General features: G+C 38.2%; 1 protein-coding gene across 4 annotated transcripts in view; it reads right to left on the reverse strand.

The window, feature by feature from the left end:
* Nucleotides 1-521: 521 nt before the first annotated feature.
* Nucleotides 522-26,424, reverse strand: part of MBD5 (methyl-CpG binding domain protein 5) — a 132,877-nt gene continuing 106,974 nt past the window's right edge. For 3 of the 4 annotated variants that reach the window (XM_060776412.2, XM_060776420.2, XM_067472654.1), the window contains 4 exons: nt 23,579-24,790; nt 17,877-17,950; nt 7,164-7,239; nt 522-4,434 (listed from right to left, as the gene is read on the reverse strand). In XM_060776412.2, the coding sequence (XP_060632395.2) occupies nt 4,363-4,434; nt 7,164-7,239; nt 17,877-17,950; nt 23,579-24,790 (1,434 nt within the window). In that variant the 3' untranslated portion in view covers nt 522-4,362. Of the gene's footprint in view, nt 4,435-7,163; nt 7,240-17,872; nt 17,951-23,578; nt 24,791-26,424 lie in introns of those variants that run through there. The other variant, XM_067472663.1, reaches the window with a different exon arrangement.

Consider the following 26,424-nt stretch of genomic DNA (forward strand, 5'->3'; position numbering starts at 1 on the left):
TACAAAACTGATATTTTTTAAAAATCTAACTCTTAGTAAGACTAGAATGGGGTTCTTTTAAAATAGAAAAGCATTATTATGCTACTGCTCTTCTGGAATATTCATATTAAAAACCCTATGTAGCAAAATACAAACTGTAGCTAATAAAAGTTAATTCAGTCCACCATGATACGTTATACCATTAAAATCAGGGAATCTACAATAATATTGCAATTATTCGCAAGTTGTCTGCACAATGGCACTGGTAAATTTGAATATAAAAACTATGAAACAAAATTCGAGACCTAGGCTGTGGTCATAACTGATATGGGACATGAATGGTTTTCAATCCTTTGGATATGATTTTCAGCGTTAGTGCCAGTAATAATTTTCACTCTGTAAGTAATTTGTTATAGGAACTAAAACTTTTTCATAAATAGAAATGGTATTCATAAAGCTTCATTATAGAAAGAAGAATAATTCTTTGAATTTTTATATTATTTTATCACAACCCGCCAGAAATAAATAAATAAATAGACACATGAGGATAGTTAGCACTTTATATCCTCAAAACACCACACAAACATCCACTAATTGATCTATGAGAGGTTAATGAGAGGCTAATTCATCTTAAGGGGCCCAACTTCACTGTCACACTTGCAATTTCCGTAATTGTGCCAAGTCTCAGGATTCATCTTATTTCCAAAAAAAAAATTAAGTGTTAAAATCTTCTGTTAGAAAAATATAGATTTGTTAAACAAAAAAAAAAAAATCACCGAAAGAAGGGTTGAGCCTTTTGTTAAAAGTAATTTATGCACGAATGCAAAGAGAAAGAAATGGCTCTATGGGCAAAATTCAAGTATGAGTGACCAGGTTTTTAATTGTAAAGTAGGTGCAACATTTTTAAAAATGTTACAACACTGCATGACCTGTAATGCTCACAATATTTACATAAACTGCTTACATAAAACCATAAAAACTCTAAAGAGAAGGAAAAAAAATCTGTATGGACTGAAACGATCTACTCCTAGCACCCACATCAATGCCAATATTAACCAATGAAATCAAGTGCACAAAAATACTTTACATAGTCTACTAATGTAAAGTATACATTGGTGAGAAAAATACAAACCTAATTAGTTTAAAATGTCAAAAGAAGAGTGGGTCAATACAAATTCCATTTTAGGGATGAAAAAAAGGCAAACTTAAAAAAACTAAATTGAAGTACACATCCATTCACACACAGACACACACACTCACATGAGTATTCATGAATAGGAACATCTGTTTAGACGAGCGCAGAAAGCAGGCTGGTACGAAAAAAATGGACAACATTAACTCTTTAAACGTAACAAACACATCAACTTGTAACAAAAAAGAGAGAGTGCTAACTAAACTACACAAAAGATCACTTCACATGGGGTTTCATGTCGGATTGTGGCAGGCTACGCTGCCGGTACACAAATGACAAAATGAACCTACCCAGCAGAAGGAAGGGTTCCTGTCTCCAGGCCACTGTAGCGTAGTGTAGCAAATTGCATTCCATTGGGTTGGGCTTGGAAATAGAGAATGAGAGCTGTCCACATGGGATAAGAGCAGCCCCCGTAGCCCAGGGGTAGTGCTGTGTGCATTGGCATGGAAGAACTGGCCAGGGGAATGGACTTCCCCCAGATCTCTTGTCCTCTGGGACTAGTGTTGCTGCTCATATCCCATGGAAAGTGGAGCTTGGGCCCTGAGAAGGTGAACTGGGCAGGGAATGAGCACTCCTCATTGAAACATTAGATTTTGGTTATCAATATACTGGTACCATTATCAGCTGTAGGTGAAGCTGGTTACCAGCACTCTTTGCTAACTAAGCCACTAGAAGGAATGATGCTTCGGGATATGACAAAAGGGTGGCTCCCAGATGAAGAGGTAGTAGGTGGCCCTAAAGACTCCATCTTGGGCCCAGGCATGATGAATGGGGAATACGTTGCGCAATGCCTGGAAGAAAGGGGAAGGCCATTGCCACCGTATGCAGCACCGACACTGAAAATGACCACTGCACGACCACTTCTTTAAAAGATCTCGGGACTCTGAGAATGGCTCACAGCTTTAGCTTTGTGGATCTGTAGTGTACGATCACCTTTCTAACAAACATGTTTCACATTTCTTTCCAACTCAACAGAACATAAATAATCCGGTTAATAGACTCAACCTGAACATTTCTGCCACATCGATATATATATTCATATATTTATATTTATATATAAGAATCTGTTAATGGCATAAATAATTCTTATTAAATAAAATAAATCTGATATGTTACATAATACTGACAAAATCACTGGCTAGAATCCAAAGAGCTACATTAGATAGATCCAAAGATTTTGGTGTGCCCTATAAGGTTTATTTTTTAACACAAACTCCCTTCCTTGTTTTTAAAAGGAACCCCATTCCTGATCAAAAAATGTTTTTGGAAATTCTCCATGATTCCCAATTGGTTTGTCAAACTGGAGCAGAGGGAGCCTTTGATGCAAGCAGCACACACAAAACAATAGGTGTGTAGTTCTCAGGATCCTGGCCAGTGCTCCTAATAGTTTAGTAAGCCACCTTTTTCCTCTAGTATATTAAAACGGGCAACGGGGTTAGTACCAGCAGGTGAGACAATTTAGTGTCCTTTTAGTGCTGATATAGCCCCGGTGAAGTAAATAAAACTATTTAATTATAAAAGGGGTAGCAGAAATCTCTTTCTCAGTTCTAAGAACCCCATTATGCTATGCAGTTGTCCTTCACATTTGTGGTTTTGACATTTGTTGGACTGATAATTAATGGATTTGTTCTAAGAATCTCTAAATCCTCCACAACCAGATTCTATTCTCAACTTCCTTCAGACCTAAAGATTTCGAGAGATAACACCTCTTGAGGAAGCTCTGGGTCCTTCAGTGCATTCTACAGCCAGCTTCCAACCGAAGTCAACTGCAGAGTTATGATGGCAGACCTAGAAATTAGTGAGGTATTCTTCAGATAAAAAATAGGAATTTCTTTGTTTATGCTTTTTCACTTTCACAGGGGCCCCATGTCCCTAATCTCAGCAAACATGAAGGACAGACTGCACTGTAATCTCTTCAAGCAATGATTCTCAACCTGTGGTTCTCCAGATGTTTTGGCCTTCAACTTCCAGAAACCCTAAGAGCTGGTAAACTGGCTGGGATTTCTGGGAGTTGTAGTTCAAAACACCTGGGGACCCACAGGTTGAGAACCACCATCTTAGAGCAATAGTGTGCAACCTGTGACCTTCTAGGTGTTTGGGACTCCAACTCCAAGACATCGTAGCCAGCTTGTCCAATGGTCAGGCATTCTGGGAGCCAAAGTCCAAAACACCAAGAAGGCCAAGGTTGCACACCACTGTCTTAGAGTTATCAATTAATGGGAAGAGTCCTTGAAATGGGACTATTTCTTTTATACAATATGTCCTTTGCACCAAGAGATTAAGTCAGTAGCCAATACTGGCTGTAAAGGGTTTCTAAATGAATGACTCTGATTTTAAAGTGGTGGCTATGAAACTCTGTTAAAGCAACAACTGACTAAAATATTCTATCTAAATATTTTTAATAAAAAAATCTACAGCACTCTACTTTAAAACTCAGGCAAACTTTTTAAAAAATGCAACAAGCAGTTGCAACTTTTGACTTCTTAATTTGACCTGTGTGATCCCACATCCCTTTAGGAATCTGCAAGGTTGCACTCTCCCTACAGGGACCGGAAATGGAGTACAGTACTTCCAGGTTCATTCCAAACAGACACTATAAATGAACACTCAGTCGCGAGAAGTGTTATGTCATAATTAAGGTATTACATAATCATGCCTTTTCCACTGCTGTTAAATACAAAAACAGCATCTTTTACATTATTATATAAAAGCATTTAGGCTGTATTTTTATTTATCACTTTACACTGGTAAGTCTCTTGTATGTGTACTCAATAGAAACCAAAGAATTTTGTACACTATTTTTTTTTGTACAATAAAAGATAAAGTGTGCATTAGGTACGCTTGTACATGACAATATTGTACATTATTTACATTCCAGATATCGTCATGAAATTCTGTTTTATCTATATACACAATGAAAACTTTGCAGAAACATTTGGACTCTAATCTTATAATCACAATTTTAGTATTATAGAAAAAAAGGATTTTTATAGACACACTGCAACCTTTTGAAGATCTGGATTGACGTTGCCTTCTTTACCAATAAGAATACTGTACCACTGTTTTGTTTAGCACCCTGTGGTGATGAACTCTATCCATCCTGATATTATCAATATATAATATCATATATTTATGTGCATGTTTTATACATATATATATATGTACTAGACCAGTAACAAAGACATTCAATGTTATCTAGAGATCTTCCTCCTCTTGGGCTTTGGAGGCTTCAGCTGTCTGTCTCCCTGTGGAATTTGGTGCACCTGAAAAACAATAATGGGAATTAAATGAGAAGGGATGATTGAAAAGCAATAAAATACTTGATATTTATATAGCAATTTCTTCACTTATTAAAAGCAACCAATATGTATTGAACACATATATCACATGTATCTTAGTCATCTTCACAAACCTTCCACATAAAGCAAAAGAGTACTTTTTGGGTAGGATGCAACTAAGGGACTGTGGAGTTCTTCTCATGGAATGAAGCTTTCCTTGAATCTTTCCTCAAGTCCTCGAAAAGGTGTCCCAAAGGCCCAGAGAACTTCAAAAATAATGTTTTACGTTGATTGGACAACATTGATAAGAAGTGTTTGTGGAGTGAGATTAAATGCCAGTATTACTCCCATATTAGAGGCTGGAAAACCGAACTTGCTCAAACCTAATTAATTATAGCTGAAGCATGATTTGAAAGAATGACTCATACTCTTAATGATAACAAAAACCTGGCCTCTCCTTAGTCAATGTTTGTTAGATAATAAAAATAGTTTTTATAAAGAGCAGACTCACATCGAAGTAATGAGAGATCAGTAGCTTCAGAGGTCTACAATGTTTGGGTAGTATTGCCAGCTATGCCAAAACCTGTAACCATGAGATTCAACCACTTGATTGCACTCTTGGTAATTCTCCTCCCCTCTCCAGCCTGCAATGGGGACATGTCATTTTGGAGTGCTTCTGAAGGTGGCCCTAATCCCTATACACAAAAATGTTCAAAGTAACTACATGGGTCTTTCCTCATGGAAAAGCTAGTCCTGGATGGGTACAACTTCTGGAAGGTGCACTAACATGTGTTTCCCTCTCTTCTTCTCAACATGGAGTTGGAGAAAGCTCCACCGTGAAGCTAATGGCATGCTCTTTACCTAGATGTGCAGCTTCAAAAGTGGGCACATGGTTGTCTACTCCTCGTGTTTGCCAGAGTATGCAACTATAGATGTCGAGTAGAACTGTTCTGTCTGGTTCATCTTGCTTCTGTAGTACAGCTGAGCTTAAAAGAATGCTATGTCTTCTCCTCCAGTGTATGGATACATGTAATGATATTTCATTTTGTGGAAGTAAATTAAAGGGAATGAGATTCTCTTAGCAGAGGATGGATTCATAAGACTTTTGAAAGAAACGGATTGTTCTTTCTGCAAAGAGCAATCTCAAGTCTGCTCTAAATAAATGGTCCAGAGGTAATTTTCCTTTGGAACAAACTCAGGATTCTTGTTAGGAGAGCAATAAGCCAATGGTTTCAGTTTGAATGTAATACTAAGCAAACAAATAAACCATTTTGTCCCCAAATGCTACTGAATACAAATCATCAACAGCAGCCATAGGGGACTTATGGTAGGGGTTTCAATATGATGACCAGACACAACTCTACTTTTCTATTAGATCAGTGAATGTCCAAGTTCTGGACCAGTGCCTGAAGTGTTGTAAGGGAGTGGATCTCAGGTCCAGAATATGCATTTCCTTCCTCCATTTCTTTCTTCTCAACATGAAAACCCACTCATTTATAAATATTTCTTCCACACCCTGAATTGTGAAAGCTCAGGATGGTATACAATCAAAACAATATAAACACTTTAAAACAATTATCGATAAAAAGGCAGTTATTGTGTGACAACTCTTGTTACATTGTTGACATACTTCTATTCTTAGTCTTTGATGTATGTTAGGAACATATTTATTTAAACAGCTACTCTGATTACCTCACATATTTTTTCATGGTTAATATTTGTATTTGTGCCTAGTTTATATTGTTGATGTAAACCTCTTTGTTGATGTAAACCAAAGTTTTGGATAAAAGTAGCATATAAATATTTGTACAAAGCACCCCCACTCCCCACGGCAAACTAACAAACCATAGGTAAGCCTTCTTGGTTTCTTCCTGATGGCAGAAATGATAACTTGCATCAGTAGATTTTCTTGATCAGGTTGAGTTATTTTGTCTTGTTTTGACAAAAGAACTAAACCAGAGTTATAGGTGAAACTCTTATGTAGAGGTGAAACTATCTATATGGGCATTAGCTGATTACATACACATTGAACTGATATATAAATTCCTTTTGTTATTCCATATGATTTTAGTAACACATAAAGTGGACACAATCCAGTTTTCATTAACTTTGATCCAGCAAAGCCCTTCTGGTCTTTAACTCTCCACTTCTCGAAGATTATATGGCTGACATCTCATTTTCATAAATTCCCATGGATGGCTTTTTATCCACACTGGATGTCATTCCAGATGATTTCTTGACACCCAGATAAGGCTTTTTGGAGATGGTAACAAGAAGCAGAAATTTGAAAGCTTCAAAGGGTCCAATGAGGTCGTTTTTCATCCCCCGTCCCATTCTGTGTGTGTGTGTGTGTGTCTGTCTGTCTGTCTGTCTGTCTATAATAATTCTTAGGTAACTGCTCTAATTCTTGGATTTTATTTCAAATTCAAATGCTGACCATTGTTGTATTTTGCTTTCAAGTAGTTTCTGACTTAAGGCGATCCTGAAGGCAAAGCTATCACAGGAATTTGTTCAGAAGCAGTATGCCTTTGCCTTCCTCTAAAGCTGAGAGAGTGTGATTTGCACAAAGATTTCATGGCCCAGAGGGGATTTCAACCCTGGTCTCCACAGTTGTAGTGTAACACTCAAACTACGATACTGCACTAGCCTATTGATCAAAGTTCTGTTGAATAAAATATTAAATATGCATTACATGCTCTACACTAGATACTTACATTCCCAGACATTTTGTCGAGTTCACTCATGGCCTCATGTATAGCAGCTTCTAAATGGTTAGTTAGCTTCCCACCTCTAAGACAAAAATAGGGAACAAGTGTTACAACAACACTCACAACTGTAAAAAAATACACTATTCAAATCATACGCTGCAAAGTGAATGCATACTCCACTCCATTAATGTTAAACACCATTTATGTATAACAAACAAAGCATACTTTAAGTGGAATTCTGGCCACTGGGTCTTGTCCATAACAAGACCCAGTTTTGGGGGACGGGGGGGGGGCTCAGGGAGGCTCACAAAAGCACCGTACAGTGCTATCACCATATAAATAGTCAACAAGTACATTCAAACATTAAATAGTTCAATACTAACTATTGGCCTACCACCATAGCAAACCCAAGTATAAACCCCACACCAACATGAATCCAAATATAAAACATAAACAATCAGACATCAGGTTGCTGAAAGTTTTTGGGCTGTATGGCCATGTTCCAGTTGTGTTCTCTCCTGACACTTTGCCTGCATCTATGACAGGCATCTTCACAAGTTGTGAGGTCTGTTGGAAACGAGGTAGTGGGGTTTATATATCTGTGGAATGTGCTTTATAGGCCAATGAATACTCCACTACAGACATCGTAAGAGCTTCAAGACCAAGAATAAGCCACGAGAGTAAAGACAAAGATTCACCTAGTAAGTATTCTTACCATCAAGGAAACCGCTGGCTGCATAGGGAAACTAATGAAGAAACATAACCTACAAACGCTACAGATCTACCAGGGAAATTCAACAAATGCAATGTTCAGCAATGGATAACCATTGCAGGAGTCTACAGTATACCATGCAGCCATGGACAAGTCTACATAGTGACCACCAATCGCAGAACCCAAACATGAATCAAAGAACATGAAAAGCACTAATTCAACCAGAGAAGTCAGCCATAGCAGAGCAGTTGATGAACCTACCTGGACACAGAATATTTGAGAACACAGAAATGCTTAACCATTCTAACAACTACCATGTCAGGCTACACAGAGAAGCCATTGAAATCCACAAGCATGTGGACAATTTCAACAGAAAGGAGGAAACCATAAAAATGAACAAAATCTGGCTATCAATATTAAAAAAAACAAAACCAGAATCAAGATAGCAAATAATACCGCTCAAAAAAGGGGAATTCCAGAGTGCCATCAATCAAGTGCAGCAAGGCCTTTAAATGCTAATCAAGCTGGCCAACAGCAACATTCACACTTGCCTCAAACAGACAAGAGTTCTTTCTTCCACCCTGGACAGTCCACAGATATATAAACTCATTTCCAACAGACCTCATGATCTCTGAGGATACCTGCCATAGATGTGGGTGAAATATCAGGAGAGAATGTTACTGGAACATAATACAGGGTTAGTCAAAATGCATAGGCCAATAAGCCATTCAATTGAATGGCTTATTGGCCTATGCATTTTGACTAACCCTGTATAATATAATATACTATAATATAATATAATATAATATAATATAATATTAATAATAATAATAATAATAATAATAATTATATCACCATCACCATATCATCTTTTATTTGTATACCGCTCTATCTCCCCATGGGGACTCATGGCGGTTATCAGCATAGGTCAAACATTGCAATTACAGACATAAAACTATACAAGTAATCAATATAAACAAAACCATAATACTGGCAGAAAAAATGAAATGCAAAGATACAGAATGGGTGACGCCTGGCTCGAGAGCAGTACGTGTGAAAAAGATCTTGGAGTCCTCGTGGACAAGAAGTTAAACATGAGCCAACAATGTGATGTGGCGGCAAAAAAAGCCAATGGGATTTTGGCCTGCATCAATAGGAGCATAGTGTCTAGATCTAAGGAAGTAATGCTACCCCTCTATTCTGCTTTGGTTAGACCACATTTGGAATATTGTGTCCAGTTCTGGGCACCACAATTCAAGAGAGATATTGACAAGCTGGAATGTGTCCAGAGGAGGGCGACTAAAATGATCAAGGGTCTGGAGAACAAGCCCTATGAGGAGTGGCTCAGGGAACTGGGCATGTTTAGCCTGAAGAAGAGAAGGCTGAGAGGAGATATGATAGCCATGTGAGAGGAAGCCACAGGGAGGAGGGAGCAAGCTTGTTTTCTGCTTCCTTGGAGACTAGGACGCGGAACAATGGCTTCAAACTACAAGAGAGGAGATTCCATCTGAACATTAGGAAGAACTTCCTGACTGTGAGAGCCGTTCAGCAGTGGAACTCTCTGCCCCGGAGTGTGGTGGAGGCTCCTTCTTTGGAAGCTTTTAAGCAGAGGCTGGATGGCCATTTGTCAGGGGTGATTTGAATGCAATATTCCTGCTTCTTGGCAGGGGGTTGGACTGGATGGCCCATGAGGTCTCTTCCAACTCTTTGATTCTATGATTCTATGATTCTATAAAACAGACACACATATTTAAAATTAAAAACCATTGGGTGCTAATTCCATCAGGCAAGTTCAGTTTCATATGGCCAAGATTTGAGAGTGGGTCTCGATAACTATGGGATGGCTGGGCTAATATAACAAGGTGAACTAAGGTCAGGTGAGTGGATAAAGTGCAACCATAATCCTGCATGGTGGTAAGGCTAAGACTGGGAGCTATTTATTTCCAAGGCCTGAGGCACAGATATGAGAGGCCTGGGCTAATGGGAAACATAGGGCTGGGGAAGTGGGTAAAGTGCAGAACTAATCGTCAGGGTAATGCCTGGGGCTATTCTTTTCCAGGGCCTGCTGAATAGCTATAATAGAGCTAGGCCAGGTCAAGGGTAATGAGGTAGCAGAGGGCCAGGGAAGTGGGTAGAGTGCAGAGTGGGGACCTAACTGTTGGCCAGGGTAGGACTTGGGGCTAATCATTATCAAAAGCCTACTTGAACCACCAGGTCTTCAGGCTAGTGATGGAGCTTGTGTTAGCTCTCTGGGGAGGGTGTTCCAAAGGCGGGGGGAGGGGGGCACCACTGAGAAGGCACTCTCCCTTGCCCCACCAACTCCACTTGAGACGGTGACAGGAGCAAGAGAAGGGCCTCCCCGGAAGATCTAAGAGTCCATGCCGTTCATAGGGGGAGATGCAATCAAAGAGATAGGCGGGACCTGAACCGCTTAGGGCTTTATAGGTCATAACCTGCACCTTGAATTGGGACCGGAATGTCCATACAGCCCAGAAAAGCCACAGCAAGCCAGTGAGTCTGACCATGAAAGCCTTTGACAACACAATAAAGACATCTCTTAGTTTAATGCTTAAAGTGCAAATTAAGCTCAATGTCCAGTCAGTAGTTTAGTCCCATTAATATTCCTACTGGAAAAAAAAATACTTTTAATGATGAACTATACCTACAGGAATAAACTGATCAAAATCAGAGCAGGTATAATCACATTTTTTTAATTAAAAGGCTGAGACATATGTTTGAAAAAAGTAGTAGTTTTCACTGTGGAGAAGAATGAAAAACAGACAGATAAGAAAGCATCAAATATTTAGAGGATTATGTACCTTTCTTTCCAATTTAGCTTTAGCCGGTTATGTGCTAGAATATCAGGGCTGATGAGGAACATAATAATGTGCTTGGTTTGCCTGTTCCTTGCATTGAACAGCACTGCATTTATAATGTAGCTGGAGAGTTCAATATGAATGGTTTTGTGTAGCGTGACTACCACCTTCAGTACAATTACAGAATATACACAATCTCTTCAAGTTTTCATGGGGTTTAAGATATCAGATGACTAATTCTTTTACTTACACAGGGCACGTCTCTTATGTGCACATAAGTTATATGTATATAAATTCCACATTATATAATGCATTTACACTGCCAGGTGTGAAAAATGTTTATTTAGCTCCGTGCATGCAGAACAGAAAGCTGTTTAAGTAACTGAGTCAAGTAAACTGAGAGAGACTTGTCAAAGAGATACAAAAACCAGAATCTCAACTAAAAAAAGGTAATCAATAATCTATATGTATATCCATATCTACTGCTATATATCAAATTATTTATTTCGGGGATTTATATCCCATTCTTCTCACCTCCGAAAAGGGACTTGGGACGGCTTACAATGTGCCGGCACAATACATTAGAAATCATAGATACAATTAAACAAAATTGAAAACTATTAAAAAACATTCAGTTTAAAAAATAAAATCTTGTTTCTGACCTATGGTGACCTTAAGGCAAACCTATCATGGCGTTTTCTTGGCAAGATTTGTTATGTGGGTGGTTGCCTTTGCCTTCCTCCAAGGTTAAGAGAGTGTGGTTTGCTCAAGGACATCGGGTGAATTTCAATGGCCTTGTGGGATTCAGATCAGGGACTCTCAGTATCCTACTTCCTCAAAACACTATACTGTATACACTCATTATATATATAAATACACACATTCAAAAGTAGTAAATGAAAAATCTGCAGAAATCGAGATTCTGTACCACCAAATGATCCAGGTAAAGACGCCAATTTTCAAGTGAGAAAAAAAATCCAATTGCTAGATATGGAATAATCTTAGGAGATTTTAACTTTTTCTCTGAAAAAGATAGGATATTCTATTTGCAATCAGATTCCTTTATTCTACAGCAGTGGTTCCCAACCTGTGGTCCGTTGACCACCAGTGGTCCACAAGAACTAAAATATGATCCACAGCCTCACTGTTACTACACCGTTGCAACGAGAGCGACTGGCCTCACAAAGCACTCTTATAGTGCCGTGGCTCATTAAACATGATTTTCTTGGGGTGAGCAGATGGCAACTACTGGGTGACATATGTTCTGCATCAGAAACTAGAGCTGATGTGGTCTAACTAATGCAATTTTCTGGATCAGCACCCCAAATAACGAAACCAAATCTAAAGTTGACCAAAAACTGATTTGTAACCCCCTTTGGTACTAATATTGGAGAGTGGTCCCCGGTCAGAATGGTCCCTGCTCAAAAAAAGGCTGGGAACCACTGTTCTACAGGATCCAGATTTATATGTATACATTTTGCTATTAATAACAACAATAATCATCACAACAATCTTCCATTTTGATTCTGGTCACCTTTTTCTTTCGGGTAATGCAAAATATGATGATGAGCATCCAGAGATTGTGCAATTTTCTATTCAGAAGTTATACTTTGAGATACATTGTGATGCCTATCATTAGTTCAAGAAAAAATATTTTAGTATGAGAACATTAAGTGTACACAAATTAAGATAAATTATTTTAGTTCTGAGTACTTGCTTAATTGAAAGTGCTTTAGTACAATATTTTTGTTTTAAGGAAATCATGCTATGCATGAATTTTCAAGACCGAGAAGCATCTATTGACAACCACAGGGGATTTCTTCCAATATCCATCTCCCAATATGTATTCTGAGCACAGAAAATGTTTAATCTGTTATACCTATGACTCTTTATTCATGAGTACACAGAAAAGATACTAAAATGTGAAAAGGACTCTTCAAACAAACAGTGAGTAAAAGTAAAATGACTGAATACTACCAGGAGCAAAATGTTCTCATTCTGAAATGCAGAAGGGATTTTTTTCTATTAACAACTAGACTTGTTTATATGATGTGATTGACATGGTCACTACCTTGCTGACAGAGAAAACTGCAGATTTAACAAATGGAATAACCTCCACTAACATATGAGTATGTATGCATACACAAGTTGGATGCTAAAGGAACAACAGTTTTCTTTCTTGCTATGAAGATATTAACTGCAGGCTTTCTTTGGCCATTAGTCTGCTTGGATCATAAGCATTGTAGATTTTCTCTGCCCTTAAAAATATACTGAGTAAAGTGTCATCCTAAAAAATAAATAAAGTGAGTACTCCTGATAACCATTTTTGCTTGATTCCTAAGGGAATGAAGTATAGAAACAGCTCAAGATGGACATTTATGGAGGCACAGTGCTTTCCTTAGCACCTGATAGAATGTAGAGGAGAGATACACAAAGAAGCAAATCTCTGCATTTAATTGTACACTCCTACAGCTTAATAATGCCATTCTAGAATAGCTCCAGTGCAATTAATGAAGGTGTGTAAATAAGTATTTTTTGAATGCCCCATCCCACCTTTCCTTCCAGCCTTAGTGATAATCTTGCAAGGTACCTAGCTGATAATTGTCTTCCACTTGCTTTGCCCTCTCTGCAGGTTCCTCACTTAATTGCTCACCTGCTCATTGCTTATTAATCTGTGAAGGTGTATCACTGTCCCTCTCTACAAGCCACGTGTTGACTTGAAAGGAGTGGTCTACTTTCCAGTGTGGTAATTACAAATAGGATACACTAATCGGCTTGTCAGGGAGCATGGTAATTTCATGTTCTCTGGCAAACTCTAGCACAGGCTCGTCTTACTTTCAGGCCTTGGCTAATTGCCATATTTGGGATTAGGAAGGAATTTCACAAAGAAGGATTGGCTCGTGATGCAGGCAGGTGAATGGGAGAGAATAGGAAAGAAGGTATGGATTTGTGCTATCTTCCCGGCCAATTTCATTGCAATGTACATACAGAAGAGAGAATGAAAGAGGGGAAGAGAAAGAGAAAGAGAGAAAGGTTACATTACCCCTCCCAAACCTGCAGCTTGTTTCAGGAGAGACAATTTGCAAGGTGATGATTTCATCAGTGGTTAGGCTACTGGAAGTATGGACTTCTTAAGTTCAGAATTTTATTTTATCATACACAAACACATGCACAAGTGGCTGATATTTATTCCATTTCAGGAAAGACTAAAGGCATACTTTCAAGGAGTCCACTGGGATGGATCCTAAATCTACTTTGCATTGTTTTGCCTGTCTACATGTGACTCAGATTGCCACCTGCTCAAACTATCCAACATATAAACCTGAATATGAGAGAATGTACTGTAGTGATTAAATATCGACCTATAGGTATAACCTATTATGCCAACTAACTGCATTACAGCTGGGGATAAATACCATGAATCATCAAATATTGGTGCCTGAGGATTCCTGATTTGTTTCGCTCTCACTCTCCTGTTATTTTGAGTCGGGCTTTTAAAACTGTAATCCTGATGAAGCCAGGCTTTCTCTTGCTTTTACACTTGGAAATTTCCTGGCTAAATAGTGAGTCATAAATGATTTTGCATGAAATGTTTACTGCCTCTCTAAACAGCCCAGAAGCAGGCCCGCGATATATCTGATTGCCATTTGATTCAACATCTGTTCTAGAAGATCTGCTGCTGATCTCTCTGGAGCAGAAAAAAAATCTAGAAATGTTGAAGTCAGAGAAAAACTGTTTTCTTCGTTTTTCCAGAATTTTCAGAAGCATTGAAAAAAAAATGATAAATACCAATTACTAATGAAAATTCACCTGCCAATATAAAGTGTATTATGAATAATCTTGTTTGTTATAAAATTTTAATGCTTAGTATATGAAGGAACAGTTTATCCAGGGAAAAACTGAAAATTATATTTCCTTGTTATTTTTTTCCTTGAACCAACTTTATGCTGATCAATAATAATAATAATAATAATAACTTTATTTATATACCGCTCCATCTCCCCGAGGGGACTCAGAGCGGTTCCCAGGTAACATCATAAAACATACAAAGTAAAAACAACATAACGACAAGATTGACAAAACAAAATATAAGCATAAAAACTGTCGCCGTAACACACATATATTAAAAGTAATCCTGTCTGTTCAAGGCAATTTAAAAATTTAAAAGGCCGGGCCAAGATTTGTGCAAGCCCAAAAATTCTAGGGGGCCTGGGAATTAAGTGCAACGCTATGGCAGGCAACAATAATATTAGGTACGGGTCTGTGGCTGTTCATTTTGGGGCGGATTAGAGGAAAGAATATGGGTAATTGGTAGGAAGAATAAGGCCGTATTCGACAATGTGCAGGGCTGAGTTAGAACTGGTCATTTTCAAAGGCTTGTTGAAACCACCTGGTCTTCAAGCTCTTACAAAAGGAGGGGAAGGAGGGAGCCTGTTTTTTCCCTTGGAACTGAGTTCCAGAGGCAGGGGGCCACCACCGAGAAGGCCCTCTCTCTCGTCCCCACCAACCAGTATATGCCTTACCAACATTTCCAGGTGTTATTGTAGATCAGTGGTTCCCAATCTTTGGGCCTTCGGGTGTTTTGGACTTCAACTCCCAGAAATCCTAGCCAGCTTACCAGCTGTTAGGAACTATGGGAGCTGAAGTCCAAAACACACGGAAGCCCAAAGGTTGGAAACCACTGCTATAGATAAAGTAAAAAAAAAAAAGTGTACTTCTCCAAGGTGGTTCATCCATTCATATCCATGTAAACCAGGTTTTCGTCAAATATTGATTAGTTTTACTATGAAAACTTGTAAGAATTTTCACATTCCTTAGACAAACAGAGCAGCATGTTTACAAAAATAGTACAATCTCTACCCCTGTATGTATTCAAACCTCTTTTTTATGCTCTGCTCAAAAACACACTCTAGCTCTTCTGTTTCACTCCCAACTTAAAAGTCCCAGGCTTTTAAGGAAACTATCCATTTTGGTGAGAGCATGTCATTATTAAACAGACAGAGTAAACAAATCTGCATATTGCAGATTTTGCATACTGCAGATTATGCATACTGCTTGGAGCATGTGCAAAACCTTGTTATGATTTGTACATTCCACACATTTCTTGGGAGACTATGCATATGCATGAAAAACATACAAAGAAAGATATACACACTCCTTGAGGCCCACTGGATATTGATTGGGAAATGTATATTGATTGGGAAATGGGCACTATGTCCCTACGAGGCATTTAGAGTATACCAAAACGTGACTTGTACCAAATGTCCCAAAATGGAGAGCTTCACTGATTTGCAGTGGAATTTTAGAGGTAAAAGGATGTGCCTCTGCTACTGGGCATTGGGAGGATGCTCTGAGCACTGGAGAATTAATAGAGGGAAGAATGGGTTTTGCCACTCTTAGAAGCAATTCATGAGGCCCCACAAAGCCTAACCCAATATAAGTAGTGGACACCAATTTCTATAGTCACTTCCAATTTCTATACTACTTTTTCATTTTACTTTCTGGCTCCTGCAAGCAAGAGCTGCCAACCCCTTGGAAGTAGCTGTCTTATATTTCAATCTGTGTATAGTACTCTGAAATTTGGTCACAAATAATCTTGTTTTATCTTTAAGACTAAAATTTTGATTTGTCATAAGATGTTGAGACTGCTGACCACTTCACTGGATGTAGTAATAAGAAACAAAAAAGAATAAATATAGAAGATGAAAAGGATAAAATTTGTGAATCTTTGAGATGCCACAATAGTGGTTTTTAGAAAAATAGTCACTGTCTCAGTCCTATGGATTAATACACCCACAAACTACGTGGATTATTATTAATAATAACAAATATTATTTATGGGTTGCTGTGAGTTTTCTGGGCTGTCTGGCCATGTTCCAGAAGCATTCTCTCCTAACGTTTCACCCATATCCATGGCAGACATCCTCAGAGGTTGTGAGGCCTGTTGGAAACTAGGCAAGTGGGGTCTATGTATCTGTGGAATGTCCATGGTGGGGGAAAGAGCACTTGTCTGCTTGTGGCAAGTGTAAATGTTGTAATTAGCTACCTTGATTGGCATTTAATGGCCTTGTAGCTTCAAAGCCTGGCTGCTGGCTGCCTGGGGATCCTTTGTTTGGGAGTTGTTAACTGACCCTGACTGATTCTTGTTTAGAATTCCCCTGGTTTGTTTTTTTTAGTGTTTTTTGTTGTTTTTGCTGTGTGCCTTCAGGTTTCTGACTTATGGTGACCCCAAGACAATCCTATCACAGGGCTTTTTTGGCAGAATTTATTCAGAGAGAGGCTGCCCTAAACTTCTACATGAAATTGCTGTATTTTTAATTGACTACCTCTTTACTCAGCAATTCCTATGTGATAGAAGATTTGTTCTGGAGCTTTGAAGAACCCTATAGAATAGTGTACCAGCTGGCCTTTGAGGATGCAACGGGAAAAACAACCTGGTGATCACAGAAAAAACCAAGGAGCCTCCGGTGGCACAATGGGTTAAACCTTGTGCTGGCAGAACTGCTGACTAAAACATCGGCCATTTGAATCCAGGGAGTAGGGTGAGCTCCCGTTTGTTATCTCCAGCTTCTCATGCAGGGACATGAGAGAAGCCTCCCACAGGATGGTAAAACACCCGGGTGTCCCCTGGGCAACGTCCTTGCAGACGGCCAATTCTCTCACACCAGAAGCAACTTGCAGTTTCTCAAGTTGTTCCTGACATGAAAAGAAACCCCCAAAACCAGAACCTTTGCTTTCTGTCTTTCCACGGATGAATATGAGATGCAACAAACACTGAACTTCATTTATAAAACACATTAATAGAAGTTCAAGGTAGAGGGAAACACTTGCATTTTGCTAGTAATGAAAAACGTTAAAAAAAAAGAGACATGAATGACACGTATTTGACAGCTCTCCAAAGGCAACTTTGGTATCCCAAATTGTTTTGGAAAGATCATCTGCCTTTTGTGCTAGAGACTAACATCTCTTCCCTAAGTTTGTATTCAAACATATATTTTGCCATACTGTTACTTCCTGTTAAATAAGTATTTGAAACAAGGCCAAATCAGTAAAATGTGTTTAGTAGAGTAAAAATATGGTGAGTCTGCATACCAAAACCAACAACTCTCCTTTCAAACAAAGTCAAATTGTCTGCAAACATTAATCATTCCTCTTAAGGCTGGTGCTTGCCTAAGAATAAAGACAACTTACTTTCTATTCCTCTTTTGGACATGGTTGTAGGCTTCCAGACCTTCTGTTAGTGTCTTCAACTTGTCAGGTTCCACCTGAATGAAGGCATGAATACAAAATCACATTATCCAGGCATTCAGCACTCCTACAAGTGGTTGTTATTGTTATTTCCTTTGGTGCCTAACAGGCATTGCATCTATCAACATCTCTTCACTTTTTCTGCTCAGTTAATGCAAGAGATTCTGAGTCACAGTGACAGAATATACACACACTTCAGAGTAAAAAAAAAGAACTATGTGAAAACCTTAACTATCTTCTGTGTTCCTTAAAGGTAATATAACCACAGTTAAAAGATGCTTTGCTCAGTTGCCACATAGAACACATAACAATTGGCACATATATAAAATTTGGGTATTTGTACACTATGCAAACATTCTGTTCATTAACACTGAAATATAAAGTTTGCTAATGACACATTAACATGTCAAATCCAGACATCTGTAAACCTTCGTAAATATACCACTTTTATATCTGGGTTCTACACATCACAATATGAGTTGATTGGGTCATGCACAAGGGGACATTTCTTCCTTGCTCTCATAATAGACCCCATATTAAGATAGAATGGAGACTGCGGTCAAGAAATCAGGAGAAGACAAGGGTTTGGAAGGGCAACTATGAAGGAACTAGACAATACCCTGATGTGGAGAGATATATCATTGAACACTAAAGCTATGATTGGGTTGTTGTAGGTTTTTTTTTTTTGGGCTATATGGTCATGTTCTAGAGGCATTCTCTCCTGACGTTTCGCCTGCATCTATGGCAAGCATCCTCAGGGGTAGTGAGGTAATTTATTTATTTATTTATTTACCTTACTTATATACCGCTGTTCTCAGCCCGAAGGCGACTCACAGCGGTTCACAACAAATACGAACAGCAAAAATTCAGTGCTACAGTATAGAAACAGTTAACAACCTAACACATCACACAATTAATAAACAGTTACTACAATACCCATTCACTGTCGTCTCGTCATCAAAAACATGTTCCAGATTCGTCATCCATTGTTCCATTAACCCACTACCTCTGAGGATGCTTGTCATTGGTGCAGGTGAAACGTCAGGAGAGAATGCCTCTAGAACATGGCCATATAGCCCGAAAAAAACCCTACAACAACCCAGTGGTTCCAGCCATGAAAGCCTTCGACAATACAAAGCTATGATTGTCCAGTCCATCATAGTCCTAATTTCTATGTATGGTTGTGAATTCTGGATAGTCAAGAAAGCTGATAAGAAGAAAATCAAATTATTTGGACAGTGGTACTGAAGAAGTGTTCTATGGATGCTGCAGACTGCTTAAAAGACAAAGGAATGGGCCCGAGGGCAAATCAAGCCTGAACTACCAGCGGGATGGTTTTTTTTTTTTTTAAAGGGATCGGGCAAGTTCATAGAGGACTGGAGTATTCATGGCTTCAAGCCACAATGGATATATATATATATATATATATATATATATATATATATATATATGTTGCCATGATTACCAGAGACAAGTGAAGATTATGAACAGGACGCATGCCCTTCTTATCTGTTTCTAAAAGGCAACTGATTGGCTACTATGCAAAGAGAAGGTTGAACTAGAAGGACTTTGATCTCAACTTGTCTGTTCTTATATTCTCAAACCCTAAAATATGAAGTGAATGAAGCATGTTGTCAGACAATATTACATCATCTTGATATTGTTAATTATTAAAGCAGCGAATGAACAGAAATTTTGTTTTGGCACCAATGTCCCCGTATACAATTTAGTCCACTGTAATTAACAACAAAACTACAAATTGGGCAAAACCAGAAACTTCAGCTGCACTGAAATCAGCAATAAAAATTATAGATTGCAATACCAGATGGTTCAACTCAATTATCTTCCTAATTGAACTTTGTGAAAGCATGATTTTTTTCTTTGTGTGCAACCAAATCTACATACGGCATTGCAATCATTATGTACAGATAACTTTACTTTCCAAATGAGATTAAAGAACTTCACAGTTCATTTACCAAAGAATATTAAAATTAACATTTTCAATGTGAAATATACCATTATTTCATCTTTATTATCATCACATCTTATATTGCTTTTGCTACTTTAAATCTTCACAGAGCTAAACAACAGATTTTGTTCCAATAATAGCTAATTTGTATATCAAATGACCGCATTAGTCAACTGAAACATTACAAATATTTCTGCTGTGAACTTCACTGAATGCACCAGGGTGCTGCAAGCTAGATGCATTATTACTTGTGATATTATTGTGGTAGCGCTTTTGGTATTCCACATATTTAGTAACTGAACTTTGGAAAAATTAACCACAAAAACAATACATGAAATTAGCTATGCATACAGCATACCATAACTACTGCTACTATACTGTACTTTCCTATTTCAAAAAAAAAATTCTTTTTATGGTTCTGGGCCTGACTGAGGTATAATCCCGGCCCCCTTCTCAGTTGAAATTTAACAGTAGATGTGATAGTTTTTAGATGATGGATTTACTGATGCTCAACCTCTCAATCAGTATGATGGTTCAATCAGAAAACTAGAAATTAGGATATACATTTATTTATGCTGGCAACTTTTGTGAATATAATCAACCAGTCCTCTACATTTGTGTGTTCAACTTTTGGGGACTGTTCACAGATTTGATTAATATGTTTTTGCTAGGAATCTCTACATTCTCCAGTTGACTCTATGGTCAACTTAGGCTTCAAACCGATAGTACAATTGTACTGGGGGATATAGAGAGTGTTCCACTGCAATTTTCTGGTCAACTCAAGTAGAAGTTGACTACTGGGTCATGCTGGAAGTCCTAATGATGCTGAGAGGTTTTCTCTCAGGTTAAAAAGTTTTATATAACATTTTTGAGACCCTGCAAACAGCTTCTGCCAGTCATTAGTACTTATGTTTTACAAAAGGAAAAACAACCCCTTTTATAGGTTCTGGAAGTACAAGGAATGAGAAACTTGCATTTATTCCAAGTTGAACTGGTCTTCTGTATTGGATATCAGTTTACTAATAATCAACAACAGGGTTAGAAGACAATATCATGAGAACCTGCATCATATTAAAGTTCTGAATTACTCCCTTGGGAATTGACAATGGGAGGAAAGTGGAAGCGGACACATTTGCTGACAAGAGGGGACCAACAAAGAGAGAGGAACCTTATTTATAAACAGCATAGTGACTGACAGACAGAAAAAGGCATTGGTGTATAAAGGGACAAGTACTCATGGTGCAGAAAAGACTCTGTACGGAAAATGGGAATACATATTGTTATCAATTAAAGGTTTTGTTTCAAAGAATGCTGGGCTCAATATTTTAATTATGCATAACCTATGAGAATGAACTCACAAATAATTCATTATGGGATACTAGTTAACAAGTGAGTAAATCTGTCTGAATAAAACATACATGTGTGAATTATTCTAGAGTCCCTGGCTATAAAATTCATTTTACCATGTTTTCTTAAAATTTTGGTAATTTTATTGTTTTTTACAGAAGTAATTTTACCTCACATTTCTGTTCAAAAGTCTCTCAAAAACATTGGATAGATCTGATGAACTGTTCTCAACTCCAAATAATTGGAAATAGAACAAGTGCATAGGTTGTTCCTGAAATTTAAATTAATTTTCCTCTTGCCAAATGCCTTAAATTCAAACTACATAAAACTTAAATAAGATACATACAAATTAGAATAACATGGTAGGGGAAGTGTGTCAATATGATGTAGGAATTGAGCACTTTATGCAAAAACAACAATGTACTAATATTCACACAAATGTGTTGCTGTTAAACCCTGGTCCCCATAGTCATAGACCATTGCTCAAACTACTACACCACTCTGGCTCTCTTACACAAATTTAACATTTTAAAAGGAATCCATTGCCCAACTGTTTCAACCTTCATTTGTTTAATGGTTATATTTAAGAGGATCACTACACCGAGCAGAGTGGTACTCAGCTTTCTTAAATAAACTTCTAAGAAGATTCAAACTGTCTTCTGTGCAGTTAATTATTCACATTCATGAAGTAGGTTAGTGGTTATAATGCTTCACAATTCAAGTGTTCATCGCAAATTTCGACAAGGGAAACTAGTGAGTGGAGTTGGGAAACTCTAAGTCAGTGGTTCTCAACCTGTGGGTCCACAGATGTTTTGGCCTTCAACTCCCAGAAATCTTTAACAGCTGCTAAACTGGTTGGGATTTCTGGGAGTTGTAGGCCAAAACACCTGGGGACCCACAGGTTGAGAACTACTGCTCTAAGTGATATGGGCCCATCTTCTTAATCATGAACATGAATTGGGATTTTGTGTCAATCTGGTGAAGGATCAGGTTGGATGTGTTTGTAGGAGTTCTATAGAAGTGAAATGGCACAAACAAGTAGGACATAATTTTGGAAAAAGTAGCAGTAGAATCAGTAGTAGTAGTCATCGCAATGAAAGCAGAAAGAAGATTGATTATCCACATGAGTGCGTCTTCACCACTGAATAATCACAACCAGAAGCCAGTTGTTGGATGAAGGGTTCTCTAGTTGTAGGCTATAATTTCTCATTAGACTTAAGCCCTTACATATTGGGTGAAGGTGAAAGGGATGGTAGAGCAACAGAGCAGAATGTATCATTGAGAAAATTATTTCCCTTCTCACTCTCATTTTCATGTTATTCTTAACTTCTTCCCAATAATCTGGCTCTTAAGACTATTGCAATACTGTTAAATTACAGGAAAAAATTACCTCACAATAAATAACTGGATTCTAGATATGTACAGTCACCTTAGGAATACCCACATACTTATGATTTTCCACACAGAAACATGAGTTGACATTGCATGAACATGGAGAATACCTGTAGTCATTAGAGCCGGGATAGAACTGTGCCTTGATGTGTCTCTTTGGTGTCAATAAAATCTGTCCAAGTCATTAGCTTGCCTCTATTCAAGAGGACAAGTAAATTTGCATGGATCTTCCACGACTAAAATTCTGTCTGGCAACACCAATGCTTAAGTTTCACATAAATGTTAAGCATTTTGCTTTAGACAGGTTCATTCATTTGGCATGGATCTAAAAGTACACAGATATGATTGAATTTCTCTACCCCCATCCTTCTATCTCTGAAAGGTTCAGAGGACTCTGTGGAATAGTGAGAAAATGGGGAAGGGTTGTAAAGTTGGGATTGTATCTTTGTGGGTAGGGAAGTGGCAAGTCCTACTGACATAGTAAAGTGCTTTCTATTCACATAGGAGCTCTTTGCATACTGGTCAAAAATCTTTGTCATGTATAATAATGAAGTCAGTATTTTAAGTAAACACTCACCATAACAGAATTTAAAAAGTCTTATCTAAACACATAATTAAGTAATATTAAATATATGCACAAATACATATTTGAATGTTACCAAACAGCATAAAGTACTTTCATCCTATAGAATTAAGAGGAACATCTATTTTAGCAGCATTAATTATTTTAGATTGGTCCTAAGGCTCACAAGTGGCGAAGGCAATAATGTTTTTCTGGTATTATATTCATGCCATATGAATGATAATTCCATAATCACACAGAAAACTATAACCAATTTTTTTTCTTTTTAAAAAATGGACACAAATATTCTTCACTCATATATCCCTTTGTTAATATATAAATGTATAACATATGTATGTATATGGATAAATATACCTTCCCATCCGCAGTGCTTTGTTGACATGAGTTGTGAACATCATCTTCTCTTACTAATTTACCAGGCCATGAAGTCAGTCCTTTTATTTGGCCCCAGACCAAGTCCCCAACATTAAACGTCCTTGGCCTATAATGTATCAACTCATGTGAAGAGGGAGAATCGGGATTCCTTAGGTCATCTTCACTACTAATGCTTTTAGCGTCTGAAGGACTAGGCACACACCCATTAATGCTTTTGGCATTAAAGTCTCCATTATAATGGATGTAGTCTTTGACTAGAGAACTTTCAAAGCTATTGGAGGAACTTGGAGACTGCTCTTCCATGGCCAGGTCTTGCTTAGAGACATTCAGCAACTCTCCAAACCCTCTGCTGTGCTGAGGCCTGTTTCCATTTATGTGTGCACATCGTTCCACAGTGTTCTCTAGTCTCTCCTTAAAACTCATCATAGTTCTTTTGTAATTGCTATACCTGAAGTTCTCCTCCAACATCTTATCGCTGTGACAGTTTCGCTGGGGTAACAGAATTGGAAGTTGCTTGCCTTGGGCTAGTGGCAGTGCAGAGACATGGTTGGGCCTTTCATGGCAAGGGCTGCTGTGGATATGGGATGAATGGTCTAAAAACTCCTCACATTTCCATCTGTTCATTTCCCCTCCAGGACTTTGCTCCCCTTCCCACTGTTTTTTGGGTGTGTTACAACCTGTTGGTTTATAATATTCCAAGCCATCCCCCTCACTGGAATTTTTAAGGTGTTCTGAATTCTTCAGTATCCGTGCCCCTCTAGTATTCCTTGCCCTGCCTTCATGATCGGAAATGCCAATGTTTCTTCCATGGATTACTGCGCTGACAGCACTGGAAAGGTTTAATGGGTCACCAATTGAGGCTGTGAAGGCACTCATGGCACTCAGAGCTGGAATGGGGCTCATTTGGGTTGTATTGTTGACTGCAGTGGTGATAACTACTTGCATCCCCTTGCTTGCAGCATCTACCACGGCTTTGTAGATGGCATCAACTGAACCCTCGCTCTGGGCTGCTGGGCCCAGGTTGTCCTTTGCCTGCTGTTGCCCTACAGATGGTTCTGTCCTTTGTTGCAAGTTGCACGCTGTATCTTGAAAAGGAGGAAGCGGGGCGCTGGAAGCTTCAGGAATCGGTGGCATTCCCATTTGAGAGATCATTCTCTTGTTCAAAAAAGCAGCTTCTTCCTGCATTCTCACCTTTGAAATCATAAAGAGGAAATACAATTGAGTTTTGTTTTTGAAAGCTGTTTTAGATAAAGTATGTTTCAGTCATTTAAAAAATCCCAGCTGTAAAAGGGCAGAGAGGTCATCATCATCATCAAACATACTGGCACACAGGTCATTTGTCAAATATACTTACATAATATTATAACCATTACCACCATCACCACCACCTTTAATTATGTTTCCATACTCAAAGTGACATAACAGCAAACAGTTAAGAGCACCAGCTTTTCACACTGTTACTTCTCTGGGTAATGCAGCGTATATTTAATAACTGAACATGCATCAGTCATTAGTCAAAACTTAATTTTATAATGAGACTAAATAACATATATTTTTCCTGATGATTTCCTTTAATGATCCCCCTGCCTATATCAGCTGACTGTCTTTTAGAAAGGAATTTGTACCCAGGGACCAAGACAGAATATAGTCAATACTCCTGAATAGACAAGATCGCCCATTTGCAAGCTCTAAGTCTGAGGGCATGGTTTTCCATAAACAGACACTGAGTAAATAGTGCTCAATTCCTTACCTTAAAAAACCCGTACACAATAAATTGGAGCCACTCCACAGAACAATCTCTGGTTTTCTACCTATTCTTTGGCTATGATTCACTGCAAATGAGAATGTTCCACCGGAAGCCAGCCTTGAGTACTGATATTGAAGTGGTTCTGGAAACACAGATTACCTGCTTCTGCTGAACCATCCTGCACTTTGGGATATTCCTATTCAGCATTCTCACTTGCTGTTAAGAGCATCTGTATATCTCTTGAGACAGGACCTCTTGAGGGTGGTAATAGGAGCACGAAAGTCTTCTCATGTGGAAATTCATTCTCACTTAATATTTAGGTGACAAAACGATATTGTGTCTTCCTACAGAGATCTCAAAACCTTCTTAATTAATACTCTGTCCTTTGATGGCCATAGTCCTTTAACCATTTCATAACACATAAAATATCAGTTTGTGCATCTGTCTTACCATCTAAAGAGATCTACTGTCTCATTTACTTAACTGTGGGGTGGTGGTAGTGGAATTTACTTTGATGATCTTTTTAACCTTAATGCCCTGAGCTGCATTCCAATGCATACAGATGAAGTCAAGCATGTATAACCTGTACAGAGTGGTAACCTTTACTCTTATGCTCTTAAACATTTATTTATTCATGAATTTTACTTATTATATATAAGTTGCTTTTAAGACAAGACCATTCTTGTTGTTGCATGGCTCACAACAAATAGTTTAAGAGATTGGGAAAATGAAAAAGATAAAAATCACCAAACGTGACATAAAAGAAAAGCTTTTAGGGTCCACGTAAAATAAGATTCTAAATAAAACTACATGGGTGTTGGTGGGGGAGGTGTTCTAAAGATGTCGGACCACTACTGAAAAACCACCACAAATTATCTGCCAACATTATTGTATTTAGTAGCCACACCAGGGAACTTGACTTCTGAGGCCATGTTTAGCATTATGATGACTTAGATGATCTTTCACACAATCCGGTCGCAAATTGATTGGGGATTTAAAGGTTAAAAACATGGGTGTGCCATTATAGGCCTTTCAATGTATTGGGACTATACTTCAGTTTCCTCACTATTAGCTATGC

Source organism: Anolis sagrei, chromosome 1, assembly GCF_037176765.1.
Source record: "Anolis sagrei isolate rAnoSag1 chromosome 1, rAnoSag1.mat, whole genome shotgun sequence".
NCBI classification, from domain to species: domain Eukaryota; kingdom Metazoa; phylum Chordata; class Lepidosauria; order Squamata; family Dactyloidae; genus Anolis; species Anolis sagrei.